Genomic DNA, 20,605 nt, shown 5'->3' on the forward strand with positions numbered 1-20,605 from the left:
AATATATACGCCACAGTAGCGACAGGGAGGGAAAGTGTTCTCTGGGGTTGGATTAGGTTAGGCTAAGTTAGGAAAGAGCACTTCCTTCAGAAGATCTCATTACTTTTCTCCGTAATGCTTAGCAAAAAACGAGTAGTAATCACCAGGACTTGGCACGGAAAGTTCTTACTTTTGTTAACGTGTACTTTCATTAATATTGTAACAAGTATTAAGTGAAAATGAGGAGCCGTCGCCACTACGTGGAAGCGAAAGCTCCTGTATTGATTTACACCAGAAAAAAAAAAAGAAAAGGAAAGAAAGAAAGAACAATACAGCAAGCTGTCGCCGAGCCAGTGATTTCAAGTAGACTGTCTTCCCTACCATCCCATCTGAGGAGACACGGCGACAATTGAGACCTTGAATTCGGCATCGCAGCAAAAGCTCCTGTATTGATTTACACCAGAAAAAAAAAAGAAAAGAAAGAACAATACAGCAAGCTGCCGCCGAGTCAGTGATTTCAAGTAGACTGTCTCCCCTACCATCCCATCTGAGGAGACACGGCGACAATTGAGACCTTGAATTCAGCATCGCTGACATTCGTTTTGCAGAAAGCGAAGAAAAAAAATACAAAAATAAACTAACACAGTGGACACCTTCAAATAACAGTCGGGGTAGCTATGACGCGCTCGTCTCAAAGCACATTCCGCCTCACTCGGGAGATTAAATAAAGAACAAAAATATTTCTTTCCTCCAAGACCATCAAAACACTACGCAGCGAGAGTCTTGCACGAAATGTCTCGGGAAGCGACATTCATTTAGTAGTTCTGCGTACACGTCGTGTCTGCGTACGCTTATGCTTAATAGCTTTACTACCTTCTTTTTTTTTCTTCCACTCTCGCATGGCAATTGCCTGACAAAGGGGAAACCTACGTCTATGCTATGCGCGCTCATGTTCGCCATTGCATTTTTCTTTTCTTCTCTGCCTCGGTCCTGTTTTTTCTTAGTTTCACAATACCGCGGAAAACGTGTATCACACATGTAACTACGTACATCCTGCGCTCAAAGAGACATTTACCTCCTGCCTCGCCTCTGACGGTGAGGCGGGTTGGCTCGAGCTCATATGTATATATACATTATTACGCTTAACCTACATTAGGCTGAAGAAGAAGGAGCGCACGTTTACGAAGCCCGCATTGCAGCAGCCTGTATACACACTACAGCCACCGTGCAGCCTCCAGGCGTGGTTGCTGAGGAGCATGCCCGGGTCTTCCTCTTCGTGACTTGGGAGTTAGCGGTTTCATTGCATGGCGCAGTGCTTTTACTTTTTACCCACCCCCTCCGCCCAAACACACATACAAACTTTGAATGCCCTTCGGCGTACGAAGCCAGGCTACACAGCTTTCTCACGCCACCGAAACGAATCCGGAATTTCAGAAGTGCGTGCGCGATGCCAAACCTCTGGAGTCGTTTGTTTTCCCCGTTCTGGATCCCGCGTGTCTGTCAGTGTGGCATGGACGACATGCTACACTGCTTCGAATATTGCCGTGCGCTGGCCGATTCGTGACTTCTGATTTGGCAAGTTACCGCGAGGAACACACGAGAGACCAAGAGAGGGACAACACAACTGACAACTGATGATTTAATGAAACGAACGTCGAGCTTATACAGATCAGACACACGTTTGCAGTCGAAAAAGCAATGAAAAAAAAAAAACTATACAACACAGAGCGTTCTTCAACAGGAGTGCGATACAAACGCCGAGGTAAACGCCGAAGACTACTGAAGCCTCGAACGCGTGTGTATCACATGGAAAGAAACAAAAGTTCTTTCTGAGAAACAGCAACTGACGGCGAGCTAACGCAACCACCATCCTTAAAGCATCGCATGGCTCACTGCCTCAACAATCTCTCTTTCCAGATGACCATTCCAGATGACGTCTGATTTGTTACTGTACGCTGCGAAAGGCGAACAGGGTAACAGAAACATAAAAAGAAAAGAGAGACAGAGGGAAGGGCGGTTAGTGTGTGCACGTGCGCGGACAGCAGCACGCAGTCACAGGCGCTCGTACAAGTCAGTCGTTTAAAAAAAAAAAAAGGCACTAAGTTGCCATCACTGCCCTCGTGGCCGATTATCGGTAGGGACGGCGTTCTAGTAGCACAAGAATGGAAGAACGCTAGCATCAAAATGTCTGCGCTGTGCCTTCTATATCGACGTCAAGGGGCAGCGGTATTATCCCCCTGAAATTTCACTGTCGAGTCCCAAGAGTTCAGTTCAATCAACTTCATTTTTAGTATCATTAATTGGAATTAGAAAGGATGCTCAGCAGATTGCTTGCTCGAATGCCCAGAACTTACATAAGCACCTGTACGCTTCGCGTACACCTTCTTATTTCTAAGTGCACAACAATTTCAGTATATTCACCTCAGTGTGATAAAAGTGTAATAAATACAAGCGATTTCCGAGCGTTTTTGTTACTCTGCAAGATGTCAAAGGCCGCTTAACAGAGTAACAAACTAAGCTTTATTGCGATAATAAGCGCGCTCCTTTAGTCTTGTAGGGTAGCCAACCAGACTCCGACTGGTTAACATTGGGTTTTCATTATTACCTCTCTCTCTCTCTCTCTCTCTCTCTCTCTCTCTCTCTCTCTATCTATCTATCTATCTATCTATCTATCTATCTATCTATCTATCTATCTATCTATCTATCTATCTATCTATCTATCTATCTATCTATCTATCTATCTATCTATCTATCTATCTATCTATCTCGCTCTCTCTCATTTAACGATAACAAAGTCGTAATAACGTGATTAAATTTCTTTGTCTGTGTAACACAGTTCAACTGCAGTCTTACGCAAACATTACAGCACTCACTTAGTGCACTGAAGTGACCAATGGAATGGGACATAAACACGAAGGTCTTTTTGAGCGTGCGGTTGCGCACCTGTTGTCACACGTAACGATGCTCCCGAGTACGCTTGCTCCGTCGGCGCTGCGCAGGTCTTCGCATCGGTTTGCGCTTCACGCAACTTCCCACGGTGGCAGCGGCCTTCAAGGAACGCTCTCTCCTCAAAACGTGCCCCGTGCTGGAAATTCTGTGCAGCGCAAACCTCCATCGTGAAGTCGCCATGCTTGGCCATCCTCTTGACAACCCGTTCCGCTAGACCAGCCAGCTCCTTTACTAAACTTCAACTTCGCACATTAGTGCCAGTAAATCTGAGCAGCGTTTTGTCAGGTAAATAGCTTTCGGTGTGGGTTTGCTTTGTTTATGCTATATCAAGACTTTTCTTCACATACATTTCTGAATTTCATGACGAATATTCATCAATCGTCGGTGTCACGGAGAGATTCAGACGTGCGAGCTCGTCCTCGGTAGCCGTGATAAAACAATTTTTGTTCGCGAACACAGTCTTTCGTGTGCACGTACATTTAGTCTTTTCCTTTTTCTATTGCCGAAGAGTTTTACTGATGGTTCCCCCACCACCTACTTTCTGTGGAAACCTCCAACAAACATTACATCGCCACTGGTGCACATAGGGACCGTTGTTCGCTTTCCTGGTACGCTCGAGATACGTCGAGGCATTCTGACAGGGCTCATAACACGAGCAGATTATGCATTCGCCCACTGCGGGCTGCAAAATATACGAGAGCCAGCTTGCCTAGTTAATTTCTCCGTATATCCTCCACTTCGGCGTCAAAGAAATGCCACATACTGTTCGCGAGACTCCATATATACTGTACCGCAGCCACCAAACGATTGTCAGAGGGCTGACCGCACGGCGACAAAGCAAATCGCTAAGCTGAAATAAAAAACTTACCATCAAACTGAGTGTCTCACAAAACTTCAAGGAGAGCCAGTACATGTTGCCCGAAGAGATATTTTCACCATAGCTGAAATGAAATTCGTCCTTGTCTCAGGACATAACCCTGTACCACATCCACTCTGATAGTCGCAAGCCTCCGCTGGCTGGGCCGGTAGAGCGGCCCTCTGGATCAGGCGGAAGCCTAGTGTTCCATTTCCGAACCTGAACTGATATTTCATCTTCACTTGCAAAGGTTTGCGGGTGAATTAATTTATTTCTGCAACGCCATGCTGGATTAAGGAAGGTTGCGTGTTCTTTTTTTTTTTTTTTTTTTATTACTACGCTTCCTCCTTGCAAGTGTTTGCAGGGCTCACTTAATAAACGCGTTCGCTTTTGTTATCTGTGATCGTTCACCTTCTCCTACGCTGCACGGAAGTTCTACGGTCGGCTGTCGAGACAGATGCTGTGACGCAACGCGAGGTACGCCTCGTTCGTCGCGCTCCAGTGCCCAAATTGCGGCCCGTCACAACGCGGAGAGGACAAGCTCCTCTCTCGCCGGCCGAACGGAGGAAGATTCAGGCGCCGTTCGCGAACGAGACTGGAGAAGAAGGAGGTTGGGGAGGAAGCGGCGCTTAACAAGCTGCGATAGGCGCGTGAAACGCGTTCCTTTTAAACGCCGTGGACTCTCTCTCTCGGAGACAGGTAGCAAAGCAGGAACGAGAAGAAAGTGGTTTCTTCGCTTTACGCAGTGCACGCACGATAGGGGAAGAAAAAAGGTCCCGGGCAGGTGTACGAGTCCACTATCTGACTGTCCGGCGTCCACCTGTGCTTGAGACGACGGCGAGGAGTCATTAAAGCGAGAGCAGCTCTTTAAATGAGCCCCGAGCAACATCCGCTCCGTTCGCTGTGCTTGTGGTTTTGTAGATTTTGCCGCTGTTGCGCTGGAGACGCGGTGCCGCTTTTGTATTCTCCTGGCATTCAGGAAAGGAGGGAAGGGTTCATTTACACGGCGGTGAGCGCAAAGTCTCAAACACGTGCAATAAAGTGATTGCATTTTCTCCGCAAAACTCTTTTGGCTTATCCGCTTTCTTTCTTTTTTTTTTCTCTCTAAGTGGGAAGCTCCATAGTTCTTTGTTCCTTGGCGGAAACGCGGTAGACATTTCATTTTGTCTAATGTGATGAAGGTTAACGCCCGCGTGCCGCAATTGCCACCAGCGATATAATAACATGAGGGCAAGAAAATACCGTTTACTTACCCGTAAGTGCGACTCCCGAGGTGTGCTTGTTTAGGGAGCTCGCACTCCTTTTCTCTGCGCGCGTCCTTACGTCGTCGCTGCGCGCATGTTGTTAATCGAATATTTCAGGTGTGGTAAAAAAAAAAAGGCCACGCTTTTTTTTTTATTTGCCATGAACGTAACGCAAATATTTGAGCATGAAGGGAAGACATCAACGTTTGCCATATATTACGATGAATTTATGAAAATAATGTCGGCGATAAGTGCACAACATAATGATCGTATGCAAACTTCGCGTCATGTTTTGACATGCCGTCATAGGTTACAGAAGCAGCCATCATTAACTTCCTTTCATGTACCTTTTTTTCTCCTTGCAGCTACTGAGGGGCCACGGAAGGCATAGTTCCAGGCCTACGGACAAGTCAAAGAGCGACCGGGAGAAAGGCGGCGGCAGCCATCGCGCAAATGTACGTGTACTAGACTTAGTATGGCGGATGGACGGCCCTTTGTCTTTTTATTCACTCACTCACTCACTCACTCACTCACTCACTCACTCACTCACTCACTCACTGAATAACTTCTTCAGGAGAGGAAGAAGAAAGCGAAATGAAGGGAGGTCTGCCTGTGTTCAGACTGGCTATTTACCCTGTGCTGGGGTAAGAGGGTAGATCGAATCAAAAGTGATAGACGGTGAGGCGACTTAAAAGAATACAAAAATTATGGGAGGAAACGCACATAAGTGCGATGTAGCAGAAGACAACTCTCAAAGTCTGTCACTCAGTCCGCATATCCTTAAGGAACACAACGATGCCTTCAACGCCTTCAGTGCTGAGGATGGTCCGCACCAGCGTTCGCGGTCTCTCTCCCGGTAAGGGACGATTGCTTTCTGACGGCTATTCACCAGACACAGCAGAGGTTGGAAGCAGCGTAGGCCTCTTACTAGTACATTACACTTATATACATATGGTTCCATTTTTCCCCTCTTCTTCTTCTTTCTCCTTTTATTCCCTTTAACCCTTTCCCCAGCACAGGGTAGCCAGCCGGTACTTACACTGGCTAACCACCCTGTGTTTCCTCCCCTTTGTCTCCTCCTCTCCATATATATGGACTATAAGGCGCTATGAGTGATAAACATTACTCAAGAAAACAATTTATATGAAAAAAAATTGTGGATGACAAGATGTCACTGTTCTGAGTTAAAAATCTAAGTGTAATTGATTGCAAACTATAGTTTAAGCAAATGTTTTACTCAGATGTAAGCATCACGCTAATCCTATGACTGCGTTTTCCCTATTTTCATTCTGTTCCTTTCTTTCTTTTTCGGGACAAATGCAGGGAACAGCGAAGGTTGCAACGGAGTCAACAGAAGTTCAATGCGACGCTTCCTCAAACCCAGAATCTGTAAGTTCGAGATTTCGGGCATTCCATGAGTCGATATATGTATATTAGGGGCCTTAATTAGCACGATGTGCTCAAGATCATTAGAGCGTCCCACACAGATGACAGAAACCTTTCAAAGTGAAACAATGCCAATAAGTGATTGCTTGGGTTTTCAAGCACTCGACTGAGTATTCCAGTTTATTACAAATCAATAGCTGCACTGCATTTGTTATCTACCTGCATCAGCCAGCTGAAGAATGAAAATTTGTTCAGCTCACTGTAGTTGCTGAACTTTTTGACCTCTAAATATGCACCTTGACATTTAATATGAACGCATTAAGGTATCGATGTGCAAAATGCTGGTTTCATGAGATTTCAGACGGCCAGATTGCTGATTTGCGTGCACGTGTTTTATTTTCCAGAGTCCCTTCCTTCACGTTCAAGATGAACTGCTCTCAAAAGTTCCAGGCGCAGAAGGCGATGCCACGAGACGGGTCCACGAAGAAAACGTAAGCTGCGTCTCACACGTCTCTCTAATATGCGCAGAAATAAGCTCTTAGTTCTTGTCGAGCAGCAGAGCTACGAAATTGTCTTGTCCACAAGGCGTACCGTTATCACGTATGAGCTGCGAAAATTCGCCCACTGCACAAAAGTTCCAGCGTACGCAACAAAGCGTTCTTTACAGCGCGAAGATCATCGCGACTGTGCTAGGACTGCGTTCGTGAAAGCAAATGAAGGAGTCTAGACTCGGTGTTGTGATTTACCCCCGTATTCATAAGTGCAACTTAAGTTGACGCCCATGCTTGACTTGATCTAAATGACGCCTATTGTGAACGCGCCAAAGGAAACGCAGTGAGCGTCTTCGGGCACCTTCAACTCCAGGCGTCATTGAAATCAAGTCAAGCATATAGGCTTCAACTTAAGTTGCATTTCTGAATACGGGGGTTATTTTCAATTTGACCACAAAACACGTTTGTTAAGCTCGGTGTCTTCTAGTCCAGTGGCGCCTCAACTTGAACTACGTATTTCCAGTGGCTCCTTTTGTCAGCAAGCCTGGCATGTACCGAAATAGTTTTTTATTCTTTCTTCAGCTGGATGCATGGATGAACAGAAAAAAAAAAGACGAAGACCGAGAGAACGACAGGACCCTGAACTAAACTTTATTGCTAAAAACAACATATAACCTTTCACTCACGCCACCTGGCCGTGAAAAAAGCGAGCAAGGTGAAATAAGGCAGAACAATTGCAAAACACTGGAAGAATTCACTGACGCGTGTCATCAAGATGATTAGGGCACACAAATACGGAAGGTAAATTATGTGTTACTGCATCAGCTTTAACAGTCATTTTTATGGCGAAAAAGTTCAAAGACTTCGCTATCTTCTAGATTAGGTTAAGTAGAACGGCGGGTGAGAATAATGTTGTCTGAGTAAACAGGGGTTCATCCAAACCTTTATTAAAAGTGGGAGTAAGATGAACTAGACAATGTATACCTCTGCTGTCTTAATTTCATATTAACACACACATTACTCGTACGCACTTACGCTTACTATATATGTTATGCGCGCGTTTTTTCAGTTGCTGCTTCAACAGGAACTCAAGGAGAAATGCGACTTGCTCTCTAAGCTTGAGGTAAGCAATCTATCTAAAGTACATATCTATCTAATAGTAGATATCCTTCCGTTCGCTAGAGGAAGACAAAACAGCAAGAGCGGCAAACAAGGACGTCGTCCGCTAAATGGCCGGGCAGCTAGATCTCACAGAGCTCGTGCGTGTCGCACCGAGGCTGGGAGAACTCACGCTGCGAACTTTAATCGTACGTAAAGAGGCCGTCGAATTTGCGATTAAGCTGCCGCACCTGGACGCAAAAAAAAGAAAAACGCTAGCAAAAAGATTGGCATGTGTGTGTCATACATAGCGCCTAATTAGTATCCGATCGAAATTAACTTCCGCGTACCAGCTGGTAAGCATCTGGAGTAAAAGTGGCCGATAAAGCGCATCTATTAGGTGGTCGAATATTAAGGGTTATTATGGCTAATCTGAGTTGTAATCAGTGCTATAACAGTAACTATCTGGTCCCTCTAAACGCGACAGATGCTGGGATACGGGCGCTTTTATTTGACAATGGACGGCGACACGAGTTAGTTACGCTGATTTGCCTTTATCCACTTCCGATTTGTGCTGGAGCTCGTTTTCATCTTCCTCTTTTCTTTTTTGGGGGAATGCTTTTTGATCTTGTTTTTTTTTATGGTTTTCGTTGCTTTGAACGTGCATCGTTGCGATCAACGCACGTGACGCCATAGGGGAAGTAGTCGCTGCTCGGAAAGCGCGCTACAGTGGGACACATTATAGGCTGTCACTCGGTAAACGGCGAGCGGGACACACCCCTAACAGTTCCACCATGTCGCAGCCGCCCCAAGAGAGGCGGTTCGCTTCTCTGTAATCCTATACTTCCTCACAGAGGAAGTATATAGGCGCCGGCAGCTACTAAACGCTTTTCGCGTTGTCGGGGATCGCTGGCACGTGGGTGAATAACTGCGCAATGACTATAAGTGTTGCTGCGAAAAAAAAGAAAAGCGCGTGCGTACGCAGAGCGCACGCATGTTCCATACAGTGGCTCGAATTACGTGCCTCCGTCCTCGCGCGCTTTCTGTGATGTGCCGTTATTAATCGCCACGCAGGAGGAACTGGACCACCGTGACGACGCAACCGTGCTTGAGGCACTGGACCGGACGACAACGCCCCTGTCGCTTAACCACCGCCCGCAGGTGCGTGTGTATACGCATGCCTCGTATGCGACAAATTTTCCTTTTCGCGGGGTGTGCGGTTGGGAAGCAACTTCGTGGACAACCGTGGCCGCAGTAAAATCGCGGTGTATCTTGTTACCTACAGTCACCTCGTACCTGCCCAAGCGAGACACTGCGTGTCTTTCATTTATCACACTGCGGTGTCGCTATGCGTAAACTGCTATAGAGTTGAGAAGTGAAACGACATTCCAAAGGACAAGAAACGTGCCCTTGCTTCCTCTCTCTTTTAACTGCTACGCACCAAGCTTCGTCTGTCCCAAACCTCAGTCTTGGGACTGTTGCCGCATTCAAGCGTGATTATGCCGAGTGACGCAGAGTCGGTGCTACTGAGCAGTTAGATATCTCGGACACTCTTGCCTCGCAATGAGAGATTCGAGCTGTCATCAAGAATGCAAATCCCGTCCTTTGTTTTTCTCCCGCTTGGTACGGGTGTGTGTCCTTGCGCTGCTGCCACTATACATGGAAAGCGTCAGCGCAAGGTCGGCGCAGGTGGGATATTTTCCTTTACTTAATTGTCATTCGTAGTTTGTGCACACCGAAATTTACGACATTTCATAACAGAACGACAAGGCGGCGAGAAAATCGAGTCTTAGTCATGTGTTTACTGCATCGCCTTACCTCAGCGGTAAAACGTATAGATGACCGAAATAAGGTGTCAGGTGACGTAGACCAGAGTTCGCGTCGTTTAGCGAGGCGGTGGAATTTGAATCTCGCGTTACCAAAGTTTAACACCAAAAGGTTAACGGTTCTGTCTTACAAGCGAACACGCAGCCGTTCTTGCGTACATCGCTCGCAATACGATATCCTTTTTTTTTTTTTTTTGAAATTTTGGTTGTCGCGAAACTCAGAAACCTCTCTCTTCAGCGTTAATAAATCCCCACATGAAGCAGGATTGAATCCTACCCAGACAGAGCGTCCATGCTCAGCAATATGTTCTACTCGTTGTCAGTATTCTCACAGCGATATTAATGCATTTGATCAACACAGGTTCCTCCACTTTACCTCGCTTGTTTAGACGTGGTAGCTTTCCGGCCGCGGGCGGTATATATATCTTGCCGCGAGGTACGATTATTCCAGCGCACGATGTTTTTATGTTGGCTACGAAACAAACTGGTACATTGTTCCCGCTGGGTGACTAACGACTCGGCGATGAGCCGCTTGCGTGACTTGTCGTCTTTTCGCGAGATTTACAGAAGTCGTCGACCGCCCAAGGATCACGCTTGCGGGCAAAGAAGTGCGTTTTACGAATGATAGAGTGACTGACACGAGAGATAGTGGAGATACGTGCGGGGAAGGACAGAAATAATCATTGCATATAAATCTCGACGAGCTTTCCTTTGCACAAGATGACCAAGTAAATATGTTTACCTGGTGTTTGTACGAACGCTTTAAATAATATTTAAAGATTGCGGCTTTGAAATAACAGGACGCTTCCTTGGGAGACGTGCCATCAGTAATGGCGACCGCGGGGTGACGGGTGATGCGTGGTAATTAGTCGCTAACTAACAAAAAATAGTTAATTACGTTTTTAAGATTCAGTTTCAGCGGGCTCCTTGTGATTGGGAAAATTGAAGCAAGCTCTACGTACAAGACGTAACAACTTTTTGATCCGATAAAACGTGATTACCTGCGGCACTGCAGCACGATGAATTTCGGCTATCAGAGCGCGTGAAAATAAAACTGGGTGGCTGCAGCGAGCATAAGGGCAACACCCCCTATAGACGGTGCTGGAGCGATGCCGCGCCCCTCGAGGCGACGGTGTGCTTACGTCACCCAGCAGCGGACAGACGGCACGTTGCTGCTCCGTGCTCCTCGCTGTCACAGCGCCTTGGCTGCCTGCTGCTGTGTGACGTAAGCAGAACGTCACTCAGCACCACTTAGAACCTAGAACCAACTATAACCATAAGAGGCGTAAGCAGAACGTCACCCAGCACCACCTAGAACCTAGAACCAACTATAACCATAAGAGGTTGCAACATGCTTCAAAAAGAAGCCAAGAATGGGCACTCGGTCGACTCTTTCCTATCCACTGTTGTTTGGCGTTTATGAGAGAAGCGCGGTTTTTTGTTCGTCGTATTTTTTTTTTTTTTTTTTTGTGTGCACCGATTGTAAGTGCTATGTACCAGTGACACAACTAAACCGTACATGCCTACTTCTTCCTTCTTTCATTCAACTCGCACGTTTATAGTAATCGGCGCTAGTGTTCTGCGCTGTTGCGTACAAATATCTACCTTTGCTTGCTTGTTTGTGTTTGCTTCGTGTGAATTGTATTTCGACATCATTTTCCTTTCTGAAAGTGTCCTATCCTCTTATGTACCAACCCTGCTTTGGCTTCAAAAAGCATCTGACACTATTGTCAAATAAATAAAATAAATAAATTACATGAAAGTGAACACTCTTAGTAAGAGTTGCTTTGTTTTCAACATGTTGTATGTATGGGAAAAATAACGAAGATACGGTGATACGAATAAGTTTGGTGACACCAGTTGTGTAATGTGTAAGAAAAAAAAATGTTAGTTCATTTTGCCCGATGTGATTTCTTAAGCACCTGAGCTGAGCTTTCTGAAAATAGTCATCGAACCAAGCCAATTTAAACGGGTACTTTTTTTTCCGCAATTTCGGATGTGGCTAAAATTACGGTAGAAGAGCCTGCCCATCTTGCAGTAGCGTGCAATCATTCGTTGAGAACACTTTCGAGGTCATTCCAGATGTAACGATAATTTGTTCTAACTACTGTGTCTTTCGATATCGTGGATATTGTTACGAGTACATTCCGCTCTTGGTAGCCTTCCTGCCATTAGCGAGGCAAAGATGCCTGTCGGACAGGGAGTCGATGTGGCACTTGCTTCGATTGAGCGATGTGCTCGCGTGGTCACGCATTCGCCTTCTCTTGCACGCGCAGCAGCGGGAGGAGCTTCGCGTGACTCAAGAGGCCCTGAGCAGCCTGCGGCAGTGCTTCAGGCTGGACGACCCCTACCAACACACGCTGGACACCATCGAGCAGTCGTTGTGCACGCTGCTCGAACGAGTCACCTGCATGGAGAAAATGGCCGCAGCAGCCACCGCTTGTCCTTCCACGGTAAGCAATGCCAGAATTATAAAGGCGACAGTGGATGGGAGCAGTGTTGCCATTGCGGTATAGCGAATTTTCTCAGCTATAGTGAACTGCGGATCATTCCGTAGGTCTGCGGTATCCGCTAAATAACGTCGTGTCTTTAAGAGTTAGTAACTGGGCAAACGTCATGCTTCCTGTATTTATTTATTTATATTGCTACTTCCATCACTAACCACAGCAGCGATGACTTCATAAGATAAGCAGTGGATGCATGAAAAGTGCTAATTATAAAAAATATGAAAGATATGCACAACACAAAACACGAGAAACAATGCATCTGAAGATTCAGTGAACATATCGCATTACTCGCAGATCAGTTCTGCCGAATCCCGCAAGGTGGAGGAAGTGTGAGGAGAGGAAAAATTGTCATCCACCCGAATGTGGCGCGAAGCTACAGTGGAAACTATACGGCTTTCTCGGAAAGAAAGCCTCGCACTTGAGGAAAAACTCGTCCGGTCCGAATTCGTCGCGTTTCTTTGTAGCTTCGTGCTACGTTCGGGTGGATGGCAATTTTCCCTTTAATTTCCCATTACTGAAAGACATTGTCAGTTAATCAACTATAAAGTAATAATAGTTGGCTATTATAAAAGAAGCAACACATCCAAACCACAAACATTATAGTATAGTATGTGCGCAAATGCTTAATTAGTTTGTTTGTTTGTTTGTTTGTTTGTTTGTTTGTTTGTTTGTTTGTTTGTTTGTTTGTTTGTTTGTTTGTTTGTTTGTTTGTTTGTTCTTTAGGTAATTCTGTTTCGTTTTGATTTTCAGGGTTCCCTTAGTGCTGCATCTGCGCGTCGACTGAACTTCGACTCGACGGGTGACCCACGGCGGCTACCAATCACAACGTTAGAAGGTTCTTATAAGTCTATGCATGTCTTTCCTACTGTACGCCGCCCCCTCTGGGCGCGCTAAGTTGCCGTTTTGTGTCGGCATGCGAGCGACTCCTGGCATGCAACTTACAGAATGACTGCATGCACGTACTATGTGCATCGTGAATTATCGTGTCATACAATTGTCCTACTAGTAAAGCGCACGCTTGTACAAAAAAGTAAAATGAACCATAGTGCTTTGACGGTAACGCAATTTAGGATTATATAATTTCTCCCTTAACGAACTCGTAATCCAGTAAATGAGATACACGTCTATTTGGTTTGCAATTAGAGTGAAGTTTAGTCATTGCAGAAACGCAGGAGAAAATGGAGGTAGCTATAAAATAGTTGCAGTTTTGGTTTTGTCAGCAAGCTGAAGTTTCAGAAACACAAATACACTTTGGCAGACTCAATTGCATATGGCAGGATGCCTAGCATGAGGAACATTTCATTTTAAAAAAATTAAAATAAAAGGCAGTTATTTACTCTATCCACGCCCGATGCTCTCATAGATATATATGGTCAACTGGAAACGAGTTCGATAGCTTCAAAGCGACGGTTTCAAACAGAGACGTGAAATGTGCAACAAATTCACAAAGGAACAAAAAAAATTGCACAAATAAATGAGCTCTATGCACCCATCCCTTCAACGCTGCGCTGGTGTGCAGAGATTTAACAAAGAACCGTCCGTGTAGTCAGCTCGCTTTTCGATGTCTTTTGGCTGTACGAGGTGGTCAGGCGTATAAGGCAATGGGAATACCAATAAAAATGAAAATGAGGGTGAAGAGGTAATTTGGCTGACTCGGAAAGTAAAGCAAAAATCATAACATTACGATTATAACACGAACTAACAATGTGTAATGCAACATTATCAGCTGGGTGTACATGCGCTGCATTCCCCGCGGTCACGCCCCGCGATGGCGAGTCGCCTAAGCCACTAGGGCAAATTTGTAACAAAAACAACGTTCTACACCGGTTGGCCAGATAAGGACGCGACAAGTCGGGTACTGTACGTATGAGTAGCCAGACCACGTAGAGGGACTCGCTGAAGTGGATCGGTCCGTTGGACTTAGTCCCTGGACAAGAATTCTTATTGTAGTAGGAACCTTTTGTACAGTCGGAACACTGTGTCCTTAGTTGCGTTCGCGTTATCATCACCACCATGCCTCCTGCCATGTAGGAAATGTCTTTCTCGCACGGCACTTCTGCTTAACGGCAGAGGTCGTCTTATTTTGAAGTGGTTTGTATGTTTTCTGACATCTAAACTAAAAGAAAGAAAGAAAGAAAGAAAGAAAGAAAGAAAGAAAGAAAGAAAGAAAGAAAGAAAGAAAGAAAGAAAGAAAGAAAGAAAGAAAGAAAGAGATTTGGGTATATTTGCGAACAGGGCGGGAGGTGCTTTACAGGTTTATATATATTTCGCGTTATGTACCTGCAAGTGCGGCATCACTTTCTTAACAATAATAGCTGCTGCCACCTCTGCGGCTAACAAATTCTGCTGAAATAAGATAAAATCAGGTAGGTTAATCATTGATGTAAAGCGGTGAACGTGGTACTCTCCCTCTCCACTCTCCTTCTGTCTTCTTGCGCGTGCAGTGTATGGTTTCACGAGTTTTGACCACCTCCTCCACTATTCGCGCGTGCCCACAGACTTTCCCGGCTACCGCACCGACCCTCCAACATCCCTCGGCCAATGCTCTCAACCGGCGAGCACCAAGGTGATCTACTACACAGAGAGGTCGGTCACCCCGTTCCTGTCGGCCATACCCAAAAGGCAAGTTCTCGAATAAATTTGTTTATTAGTCAGTTAATTAATGATTAGTTTTGTTTCTACCGGTTACGGTACGTGGTGTCCACTTGCTTTTTTTTATTTCTCTATGTATTTGTGTTTGTAAAGTTTGTGTGGTTGCCTGCGCAGTCTTGCACTATTCAATTAAGGAATAGCATGGCGTTTGTGCACCAACATTTGTTTGCTGTTACTGTATTGTATACAAAGTTGATACTGCTTATTTTAGGTCGGTATAAACTGTTCTAGTGTATAAATCTTTCTTTCTAGTTTTTACAGCGAAAGCTGTATAAGACTAACCTTCCGTACTTTTCTCGACGCCCAGCAACAGAAACGGACTTAGCGTTTTCTAGCAGACCCATACGGATTCAGTGCGGCGGCGCAGATGTCGAAATGCGGAACAGATTAGAACGCTCGCCGTGAACAATAGCGGGACGTCTAGGTTATCGCAGTATATAAGTAGGAGAGGTATCGGCGCTAAAAACAGCTGCGTTATCGATGGGGCGGACACGTATAGTTCGTACACCCTAAGAACGACATGCGTACGAGGAGCGCCGGAGGGAACAGCAACGAGAATGTAAACGGCGCCGGCACGAAACGAACACCGACCAAGAACGTTCCCGCGTTGCTGAACGAAAATGACAATCGCGAGCCCGGACAGGCACCTCCGAACGAGCAATGACGCCAGACTCGCAACGCAAAAAATGACAACCATTCCACTCTGTGAAAATGAAATGGCTGCGAAAGCACTTTGCTTTTCGTTTGAGAGCTTTCACTGTCGTCAGCATTCGCTGCCATTCCATCTCCACAGAGTGGAATGGTTGTCATCTTTTCCCCCTCTTTTTTTCTTTTTACACAGATGTTGTTGAATGTATGCAGTGTAGCTTTCTTTTATATTTCCGTGTCTAGCTTTGTGCTGTATGTCAGAGGACTATCAGACCCCGTCAAACTACTGTAATACGGCTTTTTTGTCAGTGCTCACAACATATTCGATGTTGAATAAAGATTGATTTGATTTTGTTTGATTTTAAATGGGAAATTTCGACCACCTGGGGTTCTTTAACGTGCACCTAAATCTAAGTACACGGGTGTTTTCGCATTTCGCCCCCATCTAAATGCGGCCGCCGTGGCCAGGATTCGATCCCGCGACCTCGTGCTCAGCAGCCTAACACCATAGCCACTGAGCAACCACGGCGGGTAATGGGGACTACCGAGAAAAGAACAGTCACACTGCCGCTTGACAAAGGCCCTGTGGCTTAGATAAACAATGACAGTTTGCACCTGTAGAAGGAACCAAACACAATGTGTGTGTTCACAGGGATATCAACGAATATTATTCCAGAAATAGCCATACACCTCTCAAAACTATTTTTAAAGTTTACAATGGCGTGAAGTGACGCAGACTGTGGTTCTGCTTCGAGCCTTGGTGGTAGAAAGTGAGGCTGCATGAAGCAGTGGGAGTGTTTTGGTCGGCAGAAACGGATTAGAGCCACAGATGAAATGAGAACCGGTCTCACGTATTTATTCTGTAGCTTCTAATCTTTGCGCTCACAAACATAGGTCAGGTTCACAAATGAGTGAACCAACCATGTATCCTAGTGTACTTTTAAGAACGCGAGTATAGAAATGCGCAAATAATGGCAATAGTGACATGACCATGAAAAAAAACATGAGTAAGCCAAGAAGATGGGATGACAAGGCTTGCACTATTGTTAATGAACAGTACCTAAATAGACAGCCTGGGCAGAACAAGGAGAAATGATGAAAGAAAGGTTCTGTTGAAGCAGTACCTACCGTAATAAAGGAATCACCAGTGAAGAAAACACTATAAAGATATTTGAAGGACATTATGTCGGCAACCCGCAGTGTAGCACGTGTCTGGAAAACAAGCACAAGACGTTTCAATAAGACGTAGCCATCAAATTAAAGCATTGAAATAGTGAAAAATAATAAGTGTCGAAGCGCACAGCCTTGTCGCCCGTGCGTCGGCTGTTGGAAAATATGCCTGCCAAAAAAATTAGGCCATAGGCGCTGTAAAGCTCGATAACAATGTCATTATAATTCATTTGGCGGCAAATAGTGATTTCTTCAAAATCTTGGAAAGGCTTCCTCTCTTTCAGTAAACATTTTTACGATAGCACAAAAAAAAAAAAGAAGCGGAAAACGACATTTCATACGGTAACAATTTCTCTTTCTTCTCTCTCAACAGGCTCAGCGACATTCGACTTCGAGACTTCAAAGTAGTGTTTGATCGTCCCGGCCAGTACAGATATCATTTCAAGACACTCGATCCCGAGTTTGGAATGGTCAAAGAGGAAGTAAGTAATGAAATCCAATCTTAGACATCAATTGATAGTAGGTCGTAGGCAATTTGCGTGCGGCTATGCGAACAGGCGCAGCGCTCTGCTAAACGTGCATGTCCAGACGACGTCATAAGTTTGCTCACCACAGGATCTTAGAAAAAACTCAACAGTTCCATAAACATGGGCACGTTTCAGCCTCATCTAGTATACGGGAGCCTCATTGTGTTGTGCCGTATTAGTTGCTACGGCCACAACCTGCCCAGAATCTGGTCTGTAAAACATGGTCCGTGAAACTTCGGCGCCGACTGCACATGCTGTGCTTTGATCACGTATAGTGATCGATCAACATAACAGCTTCTAACATTCGTTTTTATTGCAGTAGACGGTTCCGGTCACACAACGTCCTGCTGCTTGCCACCTTTCTTGTCTGTAACCTTATCTTTTTTTCGTCTTCACAGGTCCTTCACGATGATGATCGTGTACCTGGCTGGGACGGCAAGATCGTTGCTTGGATAGAGGAGGACATCTGAGGAACTGCACTGCCATGTTTCTCCTTCGCTCAGGCATCGCGTCAATTCATCTGTACATAGCGCATCATTGTCTCCCAAACGTGTGCCTACAATCACTACCAGTTGTTCCGTTCCGACTTGCACGGTTTGTAACTTATTGAAAGTGCGAGTTAGTTGCTTGTTAACCGAGTCGTGCGTGTGCGTGCCCACTGGTTATCCAAGGCCTATATATTGTTTTATTATGTCGAGTTGGGTTTTTTTTTTTTTCGAAAAACAAAGTTCCGGTGACCTCGGAATACGTGCCGTAACGAGATTTCGTTTACAGTCTAAGCTGCTCTACTGTAACGTTCACACACAGAAAAACAATAGGGATTCTCCAGCACCATCAAGCTATACGCGCTGTCTCGCTCCTTCACCCGAAAACGCTCTTCGTAGTTAAACCTAACGGCAGCTGCGGCTTGCTATAGAATAAAGAAGCTTATACGCGAATTCCGCATCGCAGGCAGAAGTTCCTGCTGTTTACGTTTTTTCGGTGCCGGGAAAATAACTCACAGTAGCCTGTCGTGAACCGGAATCAACAGTGGCAAGCAAAAAAAGTTTACAAAAAATTTAAGGCGGACATTCGTCAAGCACTCTTTTAGCTCATGGCTGCAACGGCACGACTAAAGTCAAGGACGAACAGGAGGGGGGAACGCCACACAGCTCTCACTATCAACTGAAGTTTACTGAAGGAAAACGAACAATATAGGAAGACTAAGTGTCGCGTGGCATCAAACCCCTCACTTCAGAGAAATTCGCTACAAAAAAAAAAAAAAACTTCAGGTTAAAATAGTAGAAAAAGGTAACTTCAGGTAATATAGTCAGCACCGTATTTGATGTTCTCTCTTTCATGTCCTTAGTTGCAGTCTTGCAGCCATGAACATATATTAACCGGGCTCTTTTAGCTTTAAGTTTCAAACTAAACTGCGTGAAGTTTCCTTGCTTTCCTTGGACAGGGCGTTGACGTTTGCTGTGAGAATTGGTTCTCATGCTGATGCTGGGTGACACTGCTTTCTTGAAGCGATTGCGTCAAATAAAGCATGACAGTCACATGAACGATTAGCATCACATTCAAAGAGGTGCGCCTTCGCAAAATAAAATTGTGAGACCTTCTTTTTTTTTTTATGAAGAAACGAGCTTGCGTTCAGAAAACCACGTCGGCACAGCCACGTCACCAGAGTGCGGGCAATGTGCCACCATTTAATAGTTCTGTCATACTTGAGAAGCTCCTCAAAACTTTGCTATTTTTGTTTCCATGTGTCGCCTGCAGGAGCATGTTTCATATTGGAACGGTTCGTATTTATGGCCTTGAAGAACGCGCTGTTAATAAAGCCAAGTGCAATTTTTCGAAGTCACTGCATGACGTGACAATAAATAAATAAATAAAAAAAACTTTCATTTACAGTTGCCATTTCGTCTTTTTTTGAGAAGTGCTTATATATGCTTCAAAGTTAAAACGAAACTGCAAGAAGAACTTCTATATTATGTCCACTTGATTAGGGATTGTCTATTCTGCGCCAGGAGTGCACAGGTAAGCATGCAATGGTGAAATACTTGACATAATTACATTATTAGCTTTTGCACTGAACTGTCGTCCCCACTGTGTACAGAACCGGGTGGGTATCCGTTTCCGTACCTTTCTGATCACCACCACTGACACCGCATTTCTCACTACTGCTGAATTAAGCAGCACATTAATCGTGCCCCCACTTTGAACTGCGAGGGTAAACGCGACACCAGTGCCCTGTCGCACGACCAGCAGTTGAGTGAGCACCACCTTCTGCGGCAAGACGACGCATCGAACACCCTCACTGTTCAGATCTGCTCAGTCCAGTCAGCGATCCTGGTGATGAAAACTCTTCAGCACTAGCATATTTAACCTTCTACGTACACACAACCCTGCGCATGGCAATCTCCGGTTACGATGCGTCAGCCGTATCTGTTTCACGCCGCGTAGTCTTTTCGGAGTTATCAAAGCTGAGACACGTTCTGTGCCGCTGTATCCCAGATCGGAAGCCGCATGGTGCGCGTTTCAGTCGGGGGTGCAAAACGAGCATCGCAGTACGTGCGGAACGCCGAAAATTCGTCGGATGTACTCGCCATGTAAGCTTCCGCGTTACGTGGTAAAGCGCTCTTTTGGAAACGCAATTACTATTTTCTACCGTAACTAATCTAGTTTCTCGTATTTCATCAGTCAGAATATTGATAAAATTTCCTCTAACAATGCTGATGATAATTAGGTAATGATTATGGTGGGGAGAGAGAGGATGTGTCATATAGTCTTTTGAAAATGGGCAGGAGCAATGTTTACAATTACTCTAGGCGCACGTTCGCGTGTCATCTGTTCAAAGATGTATGAGCAAATGCTAAAGCTCTTCACTTATATACGCAGAAAGAAACGCATACCATTGAAGCTCCTGACTTCCGTGAAATAAGGAAAAATGTAGCCAAACTCAAGGGGCCGAGGCTTATGCATCTGTCCACAGAGTGACAGCACTGGCATCGTCAACAACGTTTCTTAGCCACGTCTTTGTGGCGGCTTCACTGCAGTGCGGTAGTATCTTGAGGCAATGCGAATGCGCAGGGGGAATAGTGCCACGTGTCAAATAGACGGTCAACCGAAGTGACCGTCCCAGTTTAAGAGCTAGCTTTAGCACGGGGCCAGTTCAAACTTAGCTAATAAAATAAACGTGCAACACGAAAATACTGTCATTAGACTACCACTAAATTGATATGAATAAACTTTGTATAATTCAGAAAAAGAAAGTTAAATTTTATCGACTG

At 45.2% G+C, this 20,605-nt stretch overlaps 1 protein-coding gene across 2 annotated transcripts in view; it reads left to right on the forward strand.

Annotated features, from left to right (window-relative positions):
- The window catches only part of LOC126531574 (uncharacterized), an 84,703-nt gene extending 65,478 nt beyond the window's left edge, over positions 1-19,225 (forward strand). Inside the window, exons 3-12 of one of the 2 annotated variants that reach the window (XR_008612716.2) lie at positions 5,394-5,483; positions 6,352-6,417; positions 6,819-6,905; positions 7,975-8,028; positions 9,078-9,164; positions 12,106-12,282; positions 13,087-13,163; positions 14,835-14,958; positions 17,180-17,288; positions 17,732-17,823. Coding sequence is in view for 1 of the 2 variants with exons in the window: in XM_072288450.1 (XP_072144551.1) it covers positions 5,394-5,483; positions 6,352-6,417; positions 6,819-6,905; positions 7,975-8,028; positions 9,078-9,164; positions 12,106-12,282; positions 13,087-13,171; positions 14,835-14,958; positions 17,180-17,288; positions 17,732-17,803 (951 nt within the window). In the remaining variant the exon portion in view is untranslated. Of the gene's footprint in view, positions 1-5,393; positions 5,484-6,351; positions 6,418-6,818; positions 6,906-7,974; positions 8,029-9,077; positions 9,165-12,105; positions 12,283-13,086; positions 13,172-14,834; positions 14,959-17,179; positions 17,289-17,731 lie in introns of both variants that reach the window. The other variant, XM_072288450.1, reaches the window with a different exon arrangement.
- Positions 19,226-20,605: the final 1,380 nt, after the last annotated feature.

The sequence above is a fragment of the Dermacentor andersoni genome, chromosome 5 (genome assembly GCF_023375885.2).
Source record: "Dermacentor andersoni chromosome 5, qqDerAnde1_hic_scaffold, whole genome shotgun sequence".
Classification (NCBI taxonomy): domain Eukaryota; kingdom Metazoa; phylum Arthropoda; class Arachnida; order Ixodida; family Ixodidae; genus Dermacentor; species Dermacentor andersoni.